General features: G+C 37.7%; 2 protein-coding genes across 3 annotated transcripts; both read right to left on the bottom strand.

The window, feature by feature from the left end:
* Window positions 1-996: 996 nt before the first annotated feature.
* On the bottom strand, window positions 997-3,670 carry LOC103451627 (rust resistance kinase Lr10-like). The gene is made up of 3 exons (XM_008391040.4): window positions 2,770-3,670; window positions 2,310-2,348; window positions 997-2,188 (listed from the first exon to the last, which is right to left on the bottom strand). Exons 1-3 carry the CDS (start codon window positions 3,431-3,433, stop codon window positions 1,071-1,073), a joined length of 1,821 nt encoding a protein of 606 aa, XP_008389262.3. The 5' UTR covers window positions 3,434-3,670; the 3' UTR covers window positions 997-1,070.
* A 3,644-nt stretch (window positions 3,671-7,314) lies between these two features.
* On the bottom strand, window positions 7,315-11,105 carry LOC103423739 (probable protein phosphatase 2C 15). 2 transcript variants are annotated; one of them, XM_008361820.4, is made up of 9 exons: window positions 10,373-11,105; window positions 9,711-10,126; window positions 9,179-9,350; window positions 8,918-9,071; window positions 8,768-8,831; window positions 8,542-8,649; window positions 8,312-8,437; window positions 7,987-8,219; window positions 7,315-7,702 (listed from the first exon to the last, which is right to left on the bottom strand). In XM_008361820.4, the coding sequence occupies exons 2-9, from the start codon at window positions 9,915-9,917 to the stop codon at window positions 7,483-7,485; spliced, it is 1,284 nt and encodes a 427-aa protein (XP_008360042.2). In that variant the 5' UTR covers window positions 9,918-10,126; window positions 10,373-11,105; the 3' UTR covers window positions 7,315-7,482. The 2 variants fall into 2 exon arrangements, with proteins under 2 accessions (XP_008360042.2, XP_070666992.1); XM_070810891.1 differs by having other exon boundaries at window positions 9,711-10,085; window positions 10,373-10,918.
* Between the last annotated feature and the right edge of the window lie 3,502 nt (window positions 11,106-14,607).

The following is a 14,607-nucleotide window of genomic DNA, read 5'->3' as shown; positions in this document are numbered from 1 at the left end:
TAATCCCTCAGAATAATACAAGTGCACTTAGAGTTCGGAGACGACTTTAATTTTAATGTCTTTTTATGTGTAGGGTGGGCGAGGTTGAAGGAAGCATAATATACAACTTGCAAAAGTTTATATCTTGAATGTACGTCATTTTGTAACCATGATTTTGTTATCTTTCAAATGTTTTTCACCGACTTGCAGTTTCATCAGTTTGAGACTCTCTTCAAAGTGAGCTTATTTTCAACTACTCACTTTTTGAATTTTTTTTTTTTTTTGGTCAATCGTATTGACAGTGTGCATGGATAGTTTTGCTTAGGTTGATCATATGCAATACGTTTTTCGCTTGAAAATTCATCAAGCACCACCATACAGCAACTTTTCAAGTAATGGGGTACTTGCCTATTCACTCATTGCCAAAGGTACTCCAAAAATCTTGATTGACAGTGTGCATGGATAGTTTTGCTTAGGTTGATCATATGCAATACGTTTTTCGCTTGAAAATTCATCAAGCACCACCATACAGCAACTTTTCAAGTAATGGGGTACTTGCCTATTCACTCATTGCCAAAGGTACTCCAAAAATCTTGAAATTCAACACGACTCCAATTCTCTTCACTGTTTGTCAAAATACATTCACGTGGCTTCGCAAGAACTGTTCCATCTACTCGATCATTCCATTCGTGACAACATCAAATTTCGCACAATAAGTTGGATCCTAGCTTTAGCTGTATGGTAGACAACTTTTAACACGAAATAATTGTTTTCACCTTTTTTTTTGACAAAAATATTCTAAAATGCTTTGATTTATGGAGAAGTGGATCCGAACTTGGGCGCAAGGGAGATGAAACGGGCACACTGACTTGGTCAACTGGTCTGACCCACAAATGCAAATGTTTCACATTAGTAATATATATATATTTATAGATGATTGCAGGAGGGGTAGTAGTAGGGTCACTCCTACTGTGTTGATTCATATATAGAGGAAAAAATAAAAACAAAAACAAAACAAACATGAAACGCATGCTTCATTATTTAGATTGCCTCAGAAAAACATAGATTTGTTCTAGTAAAATACAGGGTTTCTACTTCATTGATACCAATGCTGTAGAAGAATCTACTGGGGATTTTGGAGGATAAGACAAGTAAGGTTTGGGAGGTATCTGCAACGAATCAACACTCCCTTCCAACATATCTATCACTTCCTTCATCGCTGGCCGGTTTGAAGGATCAGTTTGTATGCACCACAAGCTCACTATCATCATCTTCCTTGCTCTTGCTTCGTCTTCCTCATTCGTAATACTCTGCATACCAAGCTCTTCGTCCAATTCAAGACGTTGGTAAATCCAATGTGGAAAATATATTTCACTTGTATTTTCAGCTTCATCGTCCGTGTTCCTACTTCCCCCAACCATATTCGAAAGCATCATTCCATAGCTGTACACATCCGACTTGTGTGAGACCTTTCCAAAGTTTCTAGAAAATACTTCTGGAGCAATGTAACCTGCTGTACCTCTAGCGCCCAACATCGAGACAATACTCTCTTTCTTGTTGCATATTTTGGCAAGGCCAAAATCTGAGATTTTTGGCACGAAGTTTTCATCGAGAAGAATGTTGTGAGGCTTGATGTCGAAATGCAAAATTCTTGTGTTGCAACCACGATGTAAATACTCCAAGCCTCGAGCAACGCCAAGTGAAATTTGATCCAATGCTTCCCATCCCAAGTGATCATGACCTATATTGGGAGTATTTGAATCAAATATGAATTTCTCTAGGGATCCATTAGGCATGAATTCATAGATGAGAGCTCTTTTGGAACCCTCAAAACAAAAGCCTAACAAGGAGACGACGTTGACATGGGAAGTTCTACTAATGGCTGCCACTTCATTCATAAATTCTTCTCCATCTCCCGTTAGTTTGGTCAAGACCTTCACTGCTAAAAGACAGCCGTCCTTTAACTTTCCTTTGTAAACAGCACCATAGCCTCCACGTCCTAATTTTTCTTTGAAGGAGTTGGTCATGTTCTTGACCTCCAAATAGCTATACCTTCGGACTTGAAGCGGCCCGTAGCTCCTTAGAAAGGCCTCTACAATTTGACGATTTTGGTTTTGCTTCTTCCAAAAGAAAAGCAATCTGTATGATGACAACTTTCTTCTTAAGCAGCAAGCAATAACGATTAGAATTATGAGACCAGCAACTGCACCTGATGAATATACGGTGAATACGATGATTTATTCGATCGAATGGTAGCCATTGCGGACATGCTATAAACCTTATTACAACACATAAACTTAGAAAAACTAATCTAAGCAAGTTATAATTACCTATTGCGAATTTAGCGACTAAGTTTCCAGTTCCAGGTCCTGCACAATGATCATTATCTCATATCATAATCAAAAACCAAATTTAAAATTTTGGTTAGGACAACTAGATTAATACAGAATTACACACACTACCAATAAGATTATGTGACTAAGTTTCAAATAGTTTTTATCACAAATAATCATGAAGGATATTTTTCACGTTAAATCGTGATGATGTAGAGGTTCAGATTGACTTCACGGACCATCTTCTTCGTTAATATTTGATTAGAGGTGGCTATATTCAACCCTCCAGCCAGCAGCCGCCCTTAAAAAAAAGGAGGTTAATGCATGCATAACAATCATTTAATACTTGTGTGTTTCGATAAAATGTTTCCTGTTTCTAAGAGTTATATCCTTTGAAGAAAGGAATCGGATTATCGCACGTCAGATAAAGAAAGAAAGGTCATGTAAATGTATATACCTTTGGCGCATTTAAATTCTCCCTCTTCAACCCGGCATTCACCTTTGCTTTCAATACATTGAAAACATTCTGGTGTTGACAGGTTAAATTCAGCAGTCAATGAAGAGAACTTGTTGGGATGAAACGGACGCATGGGGACCTGAATGGTTGCACACCCTGGCGGCAGGGGGTTAGGTAAACTACTGCTAAATGAAGCGGTATAATAAGTATGGTTAACATTTCTGCAGCCATAATTACGTTGTAGGTAAGAATTTTTGTTGCATTTGAAAAGGGTCAGATTGTGTGTGAATAATGGTACTTCAAGGATTGGAGAAGCGCTAGGAAGACTCAAGTCGTCCAAAACTCCATCATCGCAGCGATCCTTTTCTAAGCGGTCGGCAAGGTCTCTGTCATTGATAGAAATCGAAGGTGAAAATAAAGAGCCTTGGAATTCATGCAAGTATCCTCCCTCTTTCAATTGGATTTTTGGCCGTTCGGGGTCTGAACAATTGACTGTGAACACTCCGCATTCACGAGGATCTTCCGTGCTTTTGAAGGGGAAGCTGATATTGCCTACTGAGCTACTGCAGAAGTGGACTTGACAATGTTCTTCTGGATATCCAGCAGAGTGCAAAACCACAAGGTGAGCAAGAACGGCGAGAATAAACAAAGCCACCGGAGCCATCCGAAGATTCCGAGCTGATCAACAAGAAGAAAGCGCCGCAAAGGAAGAACAATAAGAAAATCTACTCCTCCTCTTCAGAACAAGAGTGTTGAATTGTTTAGAGGTTCAGAATTCTTTGTTTGCAATATATTAAGGAAATTGGCTGTTTAACACGCCAGTTGACTTGGAAATTAGGAGACGGAAGACTTGTGGAAACTAACCATGTAAAAAAGTTGATTGATACACACTGTTTGATTGGTTGGCTTAAAGACTTCCATGGCCTATTAGGGAAGTTTCCTTCCCAACTTCCCCAATGACCAGCTCCAGAAAGACTTTGACCCCTTGACTCTTCAACCATTCTCGTCACGATGATACTATTCAAAAATCCTCGAAACTCCTCTGAACCACACACATTACGGAAAGGATCGACTGTTCAGTGTTCACCCGTAGCGTCGTGAAACATGATTGGTCTTTCGTGTCCGGCCCGTCTCGCTTTCGGGTCTGCCACAAGTTGTGGGGACGCTGCAGTTTTGGTAGTAAGAGTCCACAGCAAATGCTGGGGTTTCTGATGAGAGAAGGAAGATCAGAATGAAGATGCAGAGGTTTTGATTCATTGTAAATTTTAGAGAGAGAGAGAGAGAGAGAGAGAGAGAGAGATGAGAGCGAATTACAGTACAGTAATAATGTTGAGATGTTGGAAGGTGAGTAGAAAATGTGAGTAGAAAATTTGCATACTTTTCATTCCTCGGTCATAAAACATATCGGGGATACACGGCAAATACCAAAATTTGCGTACTTTTCATTCCTTGGTCAATGGCCAAATGAGCAATAATGTGAGCAGAAAATGTCTTCATTTTAGAGATTGGCTTGTTTAGTACTTAGGATTGAATTTTAATGGATAATTTTCTAATATCAAGGCATACTGAAGGTATAAATAATATTTTTTTTTTACATAAAACGGAATAGAAAATGATTAGGTATGAAAAAAACTCATCCCTCCTAATCCTCTCATTTGAAATTAGAGAATTATCCACTCCAATCTTATCCTCCATAGTGCCTTGAAATTAGATAATTGTCTATTCCAATCTTATCCTTCGTACCAAACAAGACTTCAATATTAAATTTAAGATAATATTGGTTTGGACATGAATTTGCAATAGGTCCTATCTTGTTATAAAATGAAATATTTGCTCACACGTCATGATTAACTAATCATATGCAGATGGTTTTTTTTTTTTTTTTTTTTTTGGGATAAATCAAACCCTCTGCTCTTTCCTTTTTGGTGCTAAAATCGTCTGATCTTTCTTGCTCCTAATAAAGAAAAAAAGAAAAATGAAATGCATAATATAGAGCTGCTCATAATTTGTTCAAGTAAAACACAAGGTTTCTAGTTTTTACTTTATTGATACCAGCATGGTAGAAGAATATGCGAGAGATCTCGGAGGAGAATAAAAGTAAGGGTTGGGTGGTATCTGCAACGAATCAACAAGCCCTTCCAATATCTGTCACTTCTTTCATCGCTGGCCCGTTTGAAGGATCAGTTTATATCTTCCTCGTTCTTACTTTGTCTTCTTCGTTCCTAACACTCTGCAGACCAATTTCTTCGTCCAATTCAAGTTGTCGAAAACTTCATTGTTGCAGGAATTTCTTCCAAAGTGCTCCCGCAACTGTGTTTATGATAAAAATCGAAGATGATAGAGGGCCTTCAAATTCATGCATGTGTCCTCCCTCTTTCAGTTGGGTACTCGGATGAAGTTGGTCAGAATAATCAACAGTGAACAATCCGCATTCAGGAGGATGTGTCCTGCTTTTGAAGGGGAAGCGGATATTGCCATCTCATTACTTGTTCGGCGGAGTAAAGAGCCAGAGGCACAGAGTGAGCGAGAACAGAGAAAAGAAACAGAGCCCTTCTGTTGTGTGTTAACAACAATACAATAGCAATAGCAACTCAAGGCACTTGGATAACTGATAGGATTTTTACCACCTGCAAAAGTAAAGATAAAAATACTTTTAAGAGAATAAGGTAATTACAGTATAAACGGCTTAAACAAGTTCATTCTCCATAAAAAAATGAATAAATAATTTGTATTTAAACTAATTCTTAATTAACTATTTAAAACAAGGTTTGAAAAAGATTAATTTTATGACTTAAAATAATATAAACGAATTTAAGAAAAACAATTTAAAAATTCAACTAGAAAACAATCTAAAGAAAACCAATTTGAAAATAAATGTTTTGAAAGAACAGTAATAGAAAAGGCACTAGGGTTCCGCACTTTTGCCTACTATTTCGGAATAATTAAAAAAAAAGTAAAGAACTAGGAAATAATGAAGCATTCTTACTAGTAATAACCTTCGTAAATATTCAACTTAGATAATGAACGTGTTCTTACCGGTAAGAAGCTGTGTAAATATTCAACTCAGATATTGAATATGTTCTTACCGATAAAAACACAAGTAAATATTCATCTCCAGTATTGAACGTGTTCTTACCGGTAAGAACATGTGTAAATACTCAGCTCAGATATGGAACGTGTTTTTACCGGTAAAAAGCTGTGGAAATAAAAGATGCATGCCATGACTTGTCTTGACACGCTAACCCTCGCATCGTGGCGCGCCAAAACATCATTGTTGGCATGCGATGACATGTCATGGCACGCATTTTGCTGACGTTTTGCGTGCTTGGCATGACTTATCTTGACACGGTAACCTTCGCATCGTTGGACATAATTTTTTCATTTTTGTCCTAATAGTTCCTTGAAATTAGAGAATTATCCGTTCCAATCTTATCCTCCATACCGAACGAGGCTTCAACATTAAATTTAAGATACGGTTGGATTGGACATGAATTTGCGATAGGCCCCAATGATCTTGTTATAAAATGAAATATATGCTCACATGACATGATAAAACTGATCATAGCTTCATTGTCATCCCTGTGATTCTGTTAATTGCTTGCTTGCCAAGTCTTGTTTCTTTGCTTGTTCCTGAGTGGACTGCAGAATGTAGATGGTTTTTTTGGGGGATAAATCAAACCCTCTGCTTTTTTTTTTCTTCTTTTTTTTGGGTGCTAAAAGCCTAAAACCGTATGATCTTTGGAGGAGAAGACAAGTGAGGCTTGGATGGTTTCTGCAATGAATCAATACTCCCTTCCAACATATCTATACTTCTTTCATCGCTGGCTGGTTTGAAGGATCAGTTTATATGCACCACAAGCTCTCTAAGATCATCTTCCTCGCTCTTACTTTGTCTTCTTCGTCCCTAACACTCTGAAAATGAATTTCTTCATCCAGTTCAAGTCGTCGAAAACTTCATCCTTGCAGGAATTTCATCCATAGTGCTCCTGTAGCCGTGTTTTTGATAAAAATCGAAGATCATAGAGGGCCTTCGAATTCATGCCAGTATCCTCCCTCTTTCAGTTGGATCCTCGAACGAAGCTGGTCTGAACAATCAACAGTGAACAATCCGCATTCAGGAGGATGTGTCCTGCTTTTGAAGGTTGAGCGACAACAGAGAAAAGAAACAGAGCCATTCTGTTGTGTGTTAACAATACAATACAATAGCAATAGCAACTCAAGGCTTTTGGATAACCTACTTGTATTATTTCTTCACAGCATATATTATTGATTCAAAGTCTCCCATACAATATAGAATCAAGACCTAACTTGGAAAATTCAGTTATACAATATAGAAGTGATTTTCGCACTTTCCTTTCTCCTCCTGGGCGCCTTCGTGTTTCTCTGTTTTTCTAGCCTTCGGATTGAACAAATCAACAGAAAATCACTTCCGTTCATTTGTTAATTTACTTTTAGTAACGATTATTGTATTCGAGTTCGACACACTTTTGTTTTGCCCAATACCCCGACAAAATAGACTCGAAAGAGGTTTCCTTGCACAAGACCTTCCTCAACTTCTACAACTCATTCCAAATTACTTATCAAATTTACATATACATTTCATGTATCACTAAAGTAAAGATTCAAACAATATTGGCTGGCCTACGAAGACGGATTACCAAACAAAGGGACTAAAGGGTTAAAAGAATGGTGGCGAAACAATGCACAAGCTACCTATGCTACTCTGACTCCGCTAGGGCGTTTTCCTTCCATGGCATCCTTCTTGTTACGACAATCAGAACAGAGGAACGGCCCTTGCCAAGGCTTTGAACTGGTTGAGAAGATAGAACCCGCGTGAACCGATATGCCCTCGCTCGGTGCAAGGTCAACTTGGCATACAGCACACATGAACAGCCCAGATGTTGATTGTGGTGTGCACTCATCGCTGCCCAACCTGCAACACATTTGACATTGATAATCATTCCCAGGTGCAACACCAAATAAACGATACCAAAATACCACATTTCACAAGAAGCCAACCCGCAATTTGAACTTGCAACTCAACAATAAGGTTTATGATACCTATATATGAAACTCCACTTCGATATGCTATACAAGACTAAAATTAATGACATCGTTGAAAATTTTCTTTTCCAATTTTAGTAGACAACCGGAGTGAAACTCTTCAAGAAACTTTGCATCGAATCAACTAACTTGAGTGAAGAGAGAATCAACTACCTTTCAGCAAGCATAGCAGACCCTTCTTCAAATAACTCCTCCACAATACCCACAGCCGATAGCTTCTTGGATAGTTTATTAGCAGAAGCACACGATTTCTTTCTGAAAAACAGGGTCCTAAACTTGTTAATCTTTTTTGGCGGAGGTGAAGGCTCTACCGTAGTATCAGGAGGGATTATGTCAACAACTATGCAGGTTGTATCATCCTTTAGACCCCTTGACCTTAATGCCTCCTACAACACAATCCATCATCAATAAGAAAGAGTTCCAGCCTTTGAGATTATACATGCATATTGCAAGAAAAAGGCCAAGTAGTTCAAACAACCTTCACAACTTGTCTGGCAGCTAGTTCAGCTGGCAACCCACGGCAAGACTGTGCTGCCATTTCGGAAGATATAGCATCCCAGATGCCATCCGAAGCAATTATAAGCCTCCCACCGGCATTTGATAGCTTTTAAAACAATATAAGAATGTTAGCTTTCAGGCTAAACAATACTTGGCATTGAATTTAATAAAACCAAGTTAAAAATTTAATTTCCACGCAGAGGAAGATACCTTGACTTGTTTCACATATGGTATTGGAACTATAAACTCCCCAACATCCATGTCTCCAATTGACCTAGAAAGGCATAACCCCCCTGGCCAACAACGGAGGGGACCAATCTGTAAATGTCAAGCAACACATATTACACAATGAAAACCATATTTTAATTAAAACATAGCCACAGAAGTATCCCTTTCTTTTTTTTCGTCAGGGAAAAAAAGATCTAAAAGCACTCACCTCTGCACCACCAACAATGCTCAACCTCCCAACTTCCCCACCACTTGCAGCAACACGCTCCCTCCTACAATTACAAATCAGATATTCAATTAGCAAATCCAGGGAACAGTAAAAATAGAGGAATGTTATTAGATTTCAGTAGATACATACTCCTCTACATTTTCTTCAAGTCTGTGATCAACAGTTAAGGTGGAAACGGCACCACCCTGAGTATCTAAGATACAACGGGAGTCTCCTACTGATGCAACTGTCACGGTCCATCCATCAACTATTACAAAGGTAGCTGTTGTTCCAGAAGTTTCACCTGGCGACAATAATAAGAGTAGAAAGAATTAGTACGTATGTGCTGAAAAATATGAGGAAAAAACAGAAAGAAGAACAAAAAGACTAAGCAAGTTGCAAATTCCACACCTCTGCTCTGGAAATCCTTGTCAGTCTTCACAAACCCAGCAACCAAGGCTCGAGGTAAAGCTTGGAGCCACTCCTCCCTTCCTAGCCCACGGGGAATAGCACCCAACACATGCTTTAACAAATTCTCCCTTGTATATACTGCTGCAGCATTTCCATTGTGCCCATCAAAGATCTGACAATCAGTAAAAGAACAGTGACTATTATACCTGATTTGCAGCATATTTGATAGCTAAAGGAAATTGGTTTGAGCACACGGATTCATTCCATAATCTAAAACCAATAGTACATGAAATTTTCGAAAAATATCTCGTTCACTGCCTATGTTGGAAGGGAACAAACTAATATAGTCCGGATCAAAAATTTACAGTGAACAAGACAGGGGACTAAGGAACTAAATGATTAGAGCATAGAGGTGAGCACTGATATGTAGTATTCAACTTTTGGGACATTCACCATGGTACAACAACATACCAGAGCTAAGTTGCCAAGCTCTGGCTCTATAATCTAGCAAATATAAGAGACTTGGGCTTACCGCAAATGCGGTGAATGCTGATGAAGAATTCCCGGGTACTCGCTGACCATCAGTCTTGATCAGGAAATAATCCTCCCCTTTCCTGGATTGAGCTGCATGCCCATATCTGACAGTTGGCTTCTCCATCTTCTCACTCTTCAGCTCTCTGCTGATCAATGCAGCCAGAGGCACCATATTATGATGCTGACGCCTATCTCCGGACGCCATAACTACCTCACCGCTGTGTTTGCCGGAGGCCCAAGACCTTCAAACTATCTAACTCTTTTTTCCTCAATAGCATACTAATGCAAAACACCACAAAGATCCTACAATTTTTCGTAATCAATGACCTCAAAACCCACGAACTTCTTTGCACAAATAGCACAAAGTCCAATCCTAACAACGAAAGATCGAATCTTTCACAATCAACAACTGATCTGCATTTATCATAAGACAAAACAAAGAACAACGTCAACAGATTGGTTATATCAACAACCATATGCTGTCTCACTTGCCGACATATGTAAGTAAAACAAAACGGGAAAGGTTACATCTTGGATATTCCATCATTTGGCAACCGAAATCATACAAAACAGAAGTAAAACGTCACTAATAAGCATGTATTCAGCTAACCCAGAAGACAAAGAACTGAAATTTACGTTTTATTCTACATTTTTTCTCACCTTTTCTTGTTCGTAATTTCTCGGCAACCAAACAGATGAACAAAGATTCCAAGCGACAGGAAAGAGAATGTCTGACTGAGAAACCAAAGCAGATCCGATTGCGACAGTAATAAGCAACGCCGACGACTACGACAACACCAGAAGAAAGAAATCACGCAATAAATAAATCAAGGCGGTGGCGCAACGCGTTTTGGTGACGAGGTATGAACTGTAAGACCCATTAATCAAATCAAACACCCCCAAATCCTTAATCTTCCGATTAAAAAATTGAACCTTGAATTCATGCGAGTCAGCAGCAGCTTCACAACCTTTTCCTTCCCACCGAACACCCACGATTATTTAAAAAAAAAATCCAAACTTTCTGGGGTGAAAAAGAAATGGCAGAGAAATTGGTGGCAAAAAAGCAAACTATTTTGATCGAAATTCTAAAGAGAAATTGCAGAAAAGTGGTACGGCTGACTATGAAGCAATGCATCCATAAACCCACATTTTGCTTCTGAAAAAAGTCGGTTTCTTTATTTCTCCGAAACCAATTTGTTTTTCCCCAAAAGCAAAAAGCCAAAAGCAAGAGGCTTTTATTTTTTTCCCGGGAAAAAAGTTCACTAGTGTGGAGGGGATACAAAAGAGAGATTTGGGTCCACATAGAAATTATGTTGGTTGTTTGTGATTGCTCTAAAAACAGGGGATCACAAGGTTGGTCGTTTACCTAACAGATCTTGCAGGAGAGTTTTCCGGGAAATTATTGTTAAGCTAATCAATGTTAAGAGCATTTGGTGCACCTATTTTCACAGTTTAGGATATTTACTTATCTGTGAGTGAAAGATCCAATAGTATCTCTACTTATTCTTAAGGTATAATAGATTTTTCAGTATGTCGAAAACGGTTTGATATACAATTATAATAAGAAAATTTTAACTTGATTTTTTATGTATTCTTTGTTACATTATATTTTTTACATTTTGATAATATTAACATAAAAATTATGTTATAAATATAAGGTGACAAAGAGGACGAAAGAAGTGATGGCGATGATGTGGACGAGGTGCATGTGTTTCTGTGATGGCGATGATGTGGACAAGGTGCACAGTGAGCACGTTGCATGTGGTTAAATGGGAACCGGATCCATCTTTCAAATTTGAGTCTACTAATCAATGAATCCAGATCATTAAAATTTGATCAAAAAACTACAATTAAGAAGTTTCTCTAAAAGTTATAATAATTATATCATTTTAATCAAATTTTAATGATTCGATTTCTTTGATTAGTTAGCTCGGTTTTAAAGGATCTGGAGGGAATTCGGTTCCAATTAAATAAGTGCGATGCTGCGTTTGCAGATGTCTGTAAACCCTAAATCCTGTTTACCTGTAGCCCCTCAGCCTCAGCTTTGTAGGGTCACCCTTTGCTTTTCACTCGAGGATTTTTCTTGTCCCCACCCTCCTAGTCAATGCCAATGCTGATGATGGTTGGTGATGCAATTTGACATACAACGTGTTCATTGTTACCGCAATGTTCTGCTCATTTAATATAATATTAAGTAATTTTTTTATGTACAACGTTGTTACATTGCATTATTAGACGAGAACGTGACACGGTGGTAAACTCGTTAAATTTTGTATTGGTTGTTCTCAAAGGGAGGACCACGTTTCCTCTCATCTCAATTTTCATATGTATTTTTGTTGTTAAATTGCTTTAATTCTTTCAGCGTTGTTGTGTGTTTGTGATTAAGTATAATTAATTAGATGATTAAGCGCGGCAGCATGTGGGTTGTGGAGTTATTAAGTTGGCCATACGTATACCGTATTTGCAAATTTTGCATATGCAGGGTAGGGTTGCAGTATGCAGGCTTGTAGCCCTCATGGGGCTAATCCAACTACTTAATTTTAATATGATGGTATCCAATGTTAGATCCAACTCTATCTTAGTTTCATTTCAAATAGTAAACTTTGTTGTTCGGATACATTAAAACAATAAGACAAGATAAGGCACCAAAAAAAGACTATTTATCTCAGAGAGATTTACGTAAAATTCAAGGAAAACGCCCCCCTCACATAAAAGAAGTGGAAGTGTGGAACATCTTCAATAGAGGAACCGTGTGGGTGGGAGGGGATTGAAGGATTTGGATCCTCGTCGGATCCTCTTTCTGTGAATCCTAGGGACCAACGCAAGTGAACCGTTGATCAAAAATCGTATAGCCACAATTAAATGCTTTTTATATTTTTAAAAGTAAAGTAGCCTCGTTTTGCGTGAAAAATTAAAAAAGAAAAAAATTGTGGCTGCACAATTTTTAATCAACGGTCCACGTGCGTTGATTCCTAGGATTCCCAAGAAGAGGATCCGACGAGGATCCAAATCCGGGATTGAATCATTCATTCATCAAATATGTCTTCTTCCGTAATACATTTCCTTTCGACTCGAATTAGTTATCAAAATACCTACTTTACAAAAGAAATGTCGTTTTCCAGAAACCTTGCAACCACCTGGGTTGTATTTACTTCATCGACTATGTACTCGCCGCCCAATCCTTCCCAACTATGGCTGCCAAACTATAGAGTTCCTTTCATGTTTTCTTATTAATTATCTATTTACTTAGAACGAAAAACATTAATTAGAACTAAATTAAATCTGAACAAAAAATAAGAAATACAAAAGACAGAAAATGGACGTGTAATATAGTTTCTAGTTTTTTTAGTTGGGGTCGTTAATTATATTTTGAGATTCACACACTTTTAACTATTTAAAGTAACATTTCGAAATCATGAATTTTATTAAACACGAAAAAGTTGGATTAAAAAATATACTCGATCAAAATCACATGGGCAACTAATATAATGCAAGTGATTTGATTTGTTATCAACATTCTTTAAGTAAAGACAAACTCCTCTTACGCGTGCTTTATCATTGCCTAGTGTGTTTCCATAAACCTTCATTACCTGATCTGATGAGAAACACCAATGCTAATGTATGCCCTCGGTGACATAGTAGAATTTTTTTCGAAAAAAACTACATAGTATACACAATTTTTTACATGATCCTGATCAAAACACTGACACTAATGTATGCAATCGATGACACAGTAGAATCTCTTGTCGAGTAAACTATATAGTATATGCAAGTTGCAAGATCAGTATGAGTGTGAAAGCGGCTGTGTGTCTGTGGCTGCAATTAGAGTAGAAAATTGTGAACAATATTGACAGTGCAATTTAATTCGAGTACATAATGAATTGAAGATGGGAAAGTTGCAGTTGGAACGGATGTGTCTGGTACAGGTTTTAATAGGCATCTTATGAATTGACTAAGATAAGAACAATACCGCTATCCGATATTGCATGTGCTAAGTGTTGCATCATATGAAAATGAAAGAGATTTTATCAAAGTATCATTGGCGAAGTCATAATTTTTAAATAATATGATCATCATATAAACCAAAAATAGCTTTACATGGTCATTTCGTAGAACACTTAGTAGGCACGTAGTAATTTCTGTCAACATAAACCGATACTTATGGTAACATATTTCGACAACTACTATTATGTATAGAGGCTTGTTGAGGGTGAATGTAAGATATTGTAGCGTGATGTCGAAGACTGTCAAGGCTTGTCAACTAAGGGATTTTATGGAGCACATGGGGCGCACAATAGGGTTGCACACAATAAGAGAAAAAAGGAAGACAAATATGATAGTAAAAAAATATAAGAAGTAGAAGAAGGAGGTTGTAATTTAGTTTGCCTTAATTGTTTAAATGGGTCAAATACAATACACATACAAATATACATGAGGTTTTTGAGGTTGTTAGGATCAAGGACAATCAATGATCATGTGCTAGCTCTTCCATTACCAAGTACTCGATTGATAAATGGGAGAAAAACTTATAGAAAGCATTTCCGATCACGTTATTCGTAGCCTCGTAGGACACCTCCGCAAATGCTTGAAACTTTATAAATTTTAGTCTTATGAACTCGCATAGATCTTATTTAGTGTGAGAGTAGTCATAATCAGATAATCTTACCGAATTTTTTGTTTATGTCTTTTCCTTCGTTATCAGATGAAGAACAAATTCCCTAAATATGAATTGACACTTTAAATGTCTTTCAAATTAATCACGCTTTAGAATATTCCCCAACTTGTATTTATAGGTGTCTTCAACAACCGCTTACCAAACTGAGATTGGGAATTTTCCAGTTGGTGCCTCGGATCCATCGTCCACATTCACATACTGTTCTGCCTTTTGGTATTTT

The sequence above is a fragment of the Malus domestica genome, chromosome 13 (assembly GCF_042453785.1).
Source record: "Malus domestica chromosome 13, GDT2T_hap1".
Taxonomy (NCBI): Eukaryota; Viridiplantae; Streptophyta; class Magnoliopsida; order Rosales; family Rosaceae; genus Malus; species Malus domestica.
This window is presented reverse-complemented; position numbering and strand designations above follow the sequence as displayed.